The 6,661-nt window shown below is 43.0% G+C and overlaps 1 protein-coding gene across 1 annotated transcript; it reads right to left on the bottom strand.

The window, feature by feature from the left end:
• Positions 1–206: 206 nt before the first annotated feature.
• LOC147930944 (uncharacterized) lies at positions 207–1,579 on the bottom strand. Its single transcript, XM_087477098.1, has 3 exons — positions 838–1,579; positions 299–570; positions 207–215 (listed from the first exon to the last, which is right to left on the bottom strand). Exons 1-3 carry the CDS (start codon positions 1,577–1,579, stop codon positions 207–209), a joined length of 1,023 nt encoding a protein of 340 aa, XP_087333224.1.
• Between the last annotated feature and the right edge of the window lie 5,082 nt (positions 1,580–6,661).

Raw genomic sequence — 6,661 nt, 5'->3', positions numbered from 1 at the left:
GTGAGGTCCAAACATCCGAATGAATCAAGTCAAAACAATTTTCATAAATAGTTAAAGACTTAGGAAAAACAGCCTTGCAATGTTTACCAAGAATACAAGCCTCACACTCATCCACTTTAAAAGGCATATTTGGAAATATTAATTCTAAAGCACGAGAATGAGGATGTCCTAGTTTGTCATGCCACATAACATTGCTTTCTTTAAAATTAATTGAACTAAAACAAGAGGAATACAAAGAAGATAGATTTAGGTCTTTAAGCAAGTAGAGATCATCTTGAGTAACCCCTTTGCCAAGCACCTTACTTGTCTCAATATCCTGAAAATACACCTCATTAGGACTGAATATTGCATAAGCATTTAGATCAGTGGTAGCTCTTTTAACCGATAAGAGATTAGAAGTGAAGCTAGGCATATAAAGAGCTTTAGATTCTTTATCAAACAACTTTAGGTTTCCTATTCCCCTAACCGGTATTTTTTCACCATTAGCAATAATCACATTTCCTAGGGCAGGTTTGATATCACTAATCAGTTTTGAATCACTAATCATGTGATGGGAAGCGCCGGAATCAACTATAAGAGGTTTAGTTGGTTTTAAAGCATCAAAAGATTTACCAGAAGCTTCCTTGAGGGCTTTGGTGAGGGCGTCAAGGTCCGACTTCCTCACCAGGTCAGTGGTAGCAGCTAGGGCGGTTCCATTTCCTTCGGAGACTCGCTAGCTATGGTTCCGCGGCTGATGAGTCAACGGTCGCTTGATGTGCTCTCGGACCTCCACGGTTGTTCATCGGTCGATTGGCTCGAAGATGTGGGTGAAGGATCCAACACTGGTCTTAAAGTGACCCGGCTTCTTGCAATGGTTACAAACCGGTATAATCTTGTCATCTTGTCGATAATGTCCTTTGTTTGCAACCGCAGCTTCAGCTTTGTTAGCGGATACAAGTTCTCCTTTGTTTCCAAACAGCCCCATGGATCCATGCTCCTTTTGGATCTGGCTACACACATCATCTAGGCTAGGAAGCTTGTCTAACCTCAAGATATGTTTTATGAGGTCATTGTAAGACGGATTCAGTGTGAGGAGGAGGCCGAACACCTTGTCTTGCTCACGCCTCTCGTTCAAAATGGCCGGATCAAGAGTAGCCGGCCTAAGCATCTCAAGCTCAGCCCAAAGAGACCGAAACTTTCCAAAGTGTTTGGTGAACTCCATGTCTTCTTGGCTTAGGTTGTTAATGGCCCTCTTGATCTCAAATACTCGGTTTAAATTGGAAGTGTTACCGAACACATTTTGCAATGTGTCCCATAGATCCTTAGCCGTCTTGCAATATGAGTAGGCTTCGAGTATTGGAGCATCAAGGGAGTTTTGGATGATAGCAAGCACACTTTGGTCTTCTTGAAACCATTTGTCTTCACCGCTTGTGACAGCTTCTTTGCCGTCTTTGGTAGGCTCTTCCTTGGGAGCCTCACTCGTAGTAATATGGGTCCAAAGCCCTCGGCCGCATAGTGCCGTCTTTGTGGTTCTCGCCCACAACAAGTAGTTCTCTCCTTTGAGAGTAACTGGAACAATCAAGGTCTTGGTGCCTTCCATGGAGTTTTGTCCGCTGGTTAATAGTATTACCCAACGGTTAAAGAGAAAGAACTTTTGCGAATGAAGAAGAAGTAGGAAGAGAAGAAAGAGCGGAAGGGAGTGATGAACGTAGGCTTTAGAATGAGGAGCAACCTTGCTCTGATACCATGTAAGTTTTAGAGTCTAAGAAGAAGTATAATCGGAAGTGTAAAGGAGTGTTTGTCGTGTGAGATTAAAGAGTGTAAAAGGGTAAGAGAGAGAGTGTAGAAGAAGAATAGAACTTCTTACTCAAAATAGTTCCTAGTTACATCCTAAATATAGACAAAGTGAATAAGCATATTCCTACAAGATGCTGTACACGGTTTACATGGGTGATAGCGACATCCTTCCTTAAGCTAACATGTGACTCTCTTGGTCGCGCACTTGCACACGATCTCCAACGGCTATAACGACTACAAGGGGAAGATTCTAGAGACATTGGAGATCATTAGGGTTCTCTTCTTCACCGGCTGGACTCGTTTATATCTTCGCTCGTACGGACGGCCCATTGATCATGTTGTACGGACAAGGTGTTACGGATGATGATGTGTGAGTTCTCATACAACCTTCTTCCCACTTCTCCAAACAAGCTCTCTCCTCGTTCCTCACGATGCGTTTTCTCGGATATCCAACTAATCACCGTGGTTATCGGTGTCTCGATCTTGCCACTCATCGTATTATCATCTCTCGCCACGTTGTCTTTGATGAAACATCGTTTCCATTCTCGTCGCCACCATCGGCTCCCACTTTGCACACCCTGTCTTCCTCTCCTTCTTCTCTCCCTGATATTTCTTTACCTTCCTCAACACCACTGCCCGCAGCTCCAACGTATCCTCCTCCATCACCTCCTCTAGTACCTCCATCACCTCTGCCGCCTCCTTTACCACCGGCACCTCTTTCACCTCCCACCCCTCCTTCTCCTCCGGTGCCTTCTTCTCCTCTGGTTTCTCATTCTCCTTCGGCATCTTCGTTATCACCAGCACCTCCCTCACCACCGTAGTCTTCATCACCACCGGTGTCTCCTTCCCCACCAGCGCCGCCTCCCCCACCAACACCTCCTCACATTCACACGAGGAGTCAGAGTGGTATTAATGAACCTAAACAAATTTTCTCTCTTCATACTGCTCATATTTCTCCTCTTCCCATTCTCATATTCAAGCGGCTCGTGATCCTAACTGGAATGGGGCAATTTCATCGGAATATACTGCTCAAAAATACGCAGGCACATGGGATCTTGTTCCTCGTCCTGTGAACACTAACCTTGTGCGCTCTATGTGGTTCTTTAGTCATAAATTTAATGCAGATGGCACCTTGTCTCAGTACAAAGCTCTGTTGGTCGCAAATTGCAAATCACAACAAGTGGGTGTAGATTGTGAGGAGACTTTTAGCCCTGTCATCAAACCAACGACAATTTGCACTATTCTTGATCTTGCGGTCGCTCGTGACTGGCCTCTCCACCAACTCGATGTTAAGTACGACTTCCTCCATGGCGACCTTGAGGAAACTGTCTACATGCACCAACCGCCCGACTTCGTTGATCCAGAAAAACTCAACCATGTGTGCCTACTTAAGAAGTCGTTATACAACCTCAAACAATCACCAAGGGCTTGGTTTCACTGTTTTGCTAAATATGCTACCAAAATAGGTTTCACGAACAGCAAGAGTGATGCTTCTCTCTTCGTTTAGCGCCAAGGCAATGATCTTGCCTATCTAATATTATATGTAGATGACATTATCCTCACCGCCTCTTCCCCTGCTCTTCTCAGGTCAATTCTCTCCTCTCTTAAATCTGTATTTTTAATGACTGATCTTGGTTTCCTTCACTATTTTCTTTGCATTGCGGTACGCAGGGACAACAATGGACTATTTCTCAGTCAACAAAATTACGCTGCGGATATTCTCCATCGTGCAAATATGTCCAACTGTACACCGGTCACGACTCTCTTTGACACTTCGGCCAAACTTCTCTCTGCTGTCGGACCTCCTGTTGCTGATCCATCACTATACCGTAGCCTTGTCGGAGCCCTCCAATATCTCACTTTCACTAGGCCGGATATCGCTTATGCTGTCCAAAAAACTTGTCTTTATATGCATGACCCTTGTGAGCCTCACTTCACCGCCATGAAACGCATCCTTCGTTATCTTAAGGGAACCATCTCGGACGGCTTACACATCACTCATTCCAACAAAACGACACTCACTGCCTATACTGACGCAGACTGGGCCGGCTGCCCCAACACACGTCATTCCACTTCTGGTTTTGCCGTCTTCCTTGGTAACAACCTCATCTCCTGGCCTTCTAAACGACAACCAACTGTCTCACGCTCTAGTGCTGAGGCAGAGTATCACAGTGTGGCCAACTTAGTTGCCAAAACAATATGGATCCGTAACCTAATCCTTGAACTTCATTGCCTACTTAACACTGCAACGCTTGTGTACTGGGATAATATATGTGCAGTGTATCTCTCCACAAACCCGATCAACACCAACGCACCAAGCATATCGAGTTGGATATTTTTATTGTCCGTGAACGTGTTGCCATGGGACAGGTTCGAGTCTTTCATGTTCCTTCCTCCCATAAATATGCAGACATCTTCACCAAATGTCTCCCTACATCTCTGTTTCAAGACTTCAAGTCCAGTCTTAACGTTCATCCTCATTACGTTTCGACTGCGAGAGGGTATTAGAATAGGAATACATATATTCTTCTGTGTATATTAGGAAGCTTAGTTAATAGCTCCTAGCGGCTACCTTGTACAACCTCTCCTATATAATCTCATGAATACAATGACACATTATCGATTGGATTAACCTAATCAAACAAGCAGCTTTGATATTTTTAATAAATAGAGAATTATCTCTATCCCTAATTCTTGAGTTCTTGAAGAATTCAATTGGTAGGAAGCAGGTCCCAAAAGTTTTCAATTCGAAATCCTTTGGTTGAGTTGAATTTGTGATCTTACGCTGCGCCACCCACCGCCAACTGATGTTGAACCCACACGTCAAACTCTAGTACGTCTTCAAGAGCAGATGCAGCAGCTTACAGTGGCTATTCAAGCGATGGTTCTGCAGCCTCTGCAAGTAGTTGTTGATGGAGAACATGATGAACAAGATTATGATGAACCAGGTGGAGAAGACAATAACCCTTTTGCAAAGACAGATCCAGCATCCTGTTGTTGCTCCAAAAAACGATTGGCGTTGGGAACAAGGATTCAATCTGGAAACACAGCGGAGAAGCTACTAGACTGGATCGTAAATGTAGAAGAGGTACTCGAATTCAGACGAGTTCCTTTAGATCGATGTGTTCCGGTGATTGCAATGCGGTTTCGAAACAGAGCTGCAGCTTGGTGGACACAGTTTAAGACTTCTCAATCAAGACAAGGAAAAGCAAAAATGCTATCGTGGGATAAATTAAAGAAACACTTGTGCAAAACTTTTTTGCCATTTAATTACGATCACCTTATGTTTCAGATATTGCAAAATTTGAAAAAAGGTCACGTTCGGTGGAAGAGTATTCAAATAATTTTTTTTTGCTACTAACTCTTATTGATTGGCAAGATTCAGAACAACAATTGGTGGCACGATTTACGGGTGGATTGAGACAAAAAAATTCAACACACACTGAATTTATTCAAACCATTATCAGTGGATGAAGCTCATCAACAAGCGTTGACTGTTGAAGAACAAACTCGAAGCAACTATCCTGCTTGGAGCTCTACTCGTCCAGTCCGAACTTCACTTATATCGGGTTCTTCGAGTCAGACTCCTGAAGCGGTGATGAAAAAACCTGAACATGTGGTGACTTCAGTTGATCCTACACGGGTTAATCGACCTAGTACGTTGCGTTGTTTTAATTGCAGAGAACCAGGTCATCGGCAATCAGCATGTCCTACTCGAAACCGTCGTGGTTTTATCCTTGATGAAACATGTAGAGATGTGGAAGTAATATATGATGAAGAAATTGTGGAGGAAACAGAGGAATTGGAAGCTGATGTAACTCACCTTCTTGTGGTTAGGCGAGCTTGTTTGGCACCTCGTCTCCCTAAAGAATCTCGACATAACAAACTCTTTTATTCACGATGCACAATCAATGGACGGGTTTGTAACTCCATTATCGACTCGGGATGTTGTGAGAATGTCATCGCTGAGGATGCTGTATCAAAATTAAATTTACAAGTGCAACCACACCCTTCTCCTTATAAATTAGTTGCGATACAACAGAAAATGAAGTTGCAGTTTCCACTCGTGTTTTAGTGGAATTTTCAGTTGGCGATTCATACAAAGATAAATGATTTGTTACATTGCCCCTATGGATGCTTGTCATCTGTTACTTGGAAGACCATGGGAGTTTGATCAGTGTGTTAGTCATGATAGTCACCTTATCACTTATACCTTTAGTTTAAACAACCGTACGTTCACGTTAAAGCCATCTTTACCTGCAATTCCAACTCCACCACCAGAGTGAAATTCCAGCTCTACCACCAAGTCCAGTCTTGTTTTTGCGACGTGCTTCATGTTGGAAGTTGATCCTTTTCTCAATAAGGAACAAGAGATACTGGAGGAAGAAGGTGCCAAGGTAATTGGGAGCAGAGAGATTCACAAGCATATGTAGAGGGAAGAGGAAGAAGAGATCGTGTAGAAGAAGAAGAAGAAGAAGAAGAAGAAGAGTCACGACAATGAGAGTTTGTGTTTTGTAATAATGAAAACAAGTAAAAAGCCATTAGGCCATAAACTCAATTAAGGCCTTATGTGTAATGGGCCTCAGTTTTAGGGTGATGGAAAAAGAAGTAGGTTAAAATAAGTAAGGGTAGTAAAAATATGCTTTTGTGGTTGTAAGGACATGTTAAGGAAGTAAGAAGTAAAAAGTAAAAGTCGCTTCATCTTAGATCTACTACTTCCAACATGGTATTAGAGCTTCAAAGTTCTTGGTGACCTGAAACCTGCACAAGCAACAAAGGAAAGTTAGAGGCACAAGCTGGTTCACAAGAGCACAGCAAAAGAAACGAGAAAAAAAAAAAAAGGAGAAGCAAAAATTAGGTAATTTGCAATTAGTCGTAAGATAGA

The sequence above is a fragment of the Camelina sativa genome, chromosome 12, assembly GCF_030686135.1.
Source record: "Camelina sativa cultivar CO46 ecotype springtype chromosome 12, ASM3068613v1".
Lineage (NCBI taxonomy): Eukaryota > Viridiplantae > Streptophyta > Magnoliopsida > Brassicales > Brassicaceae > Camelina > Camelina sativa.
Note: the sequence above shows the minus strand (reverse complement) of the source record. Positions and strands in the feature narration are given on the sequence as shown.

Bases quoted from the DNA above. Each gene is read 5' to 3' on its own strand.
- LOC147930944 (XM_087477098.1), bottom strand. From the start codon at position 1,579: ATGGAAGGCACCAAGACCTTGATTGTTCCAGTTACTCTCAAAGGAGAG. The intron at 571-837 runs GTCACTTTAAGA...AACCTCTTATAG, and splicing joins TAACCATTGCAAGAAGCCGG to TTGATTCCGGCGCTTCCCAT.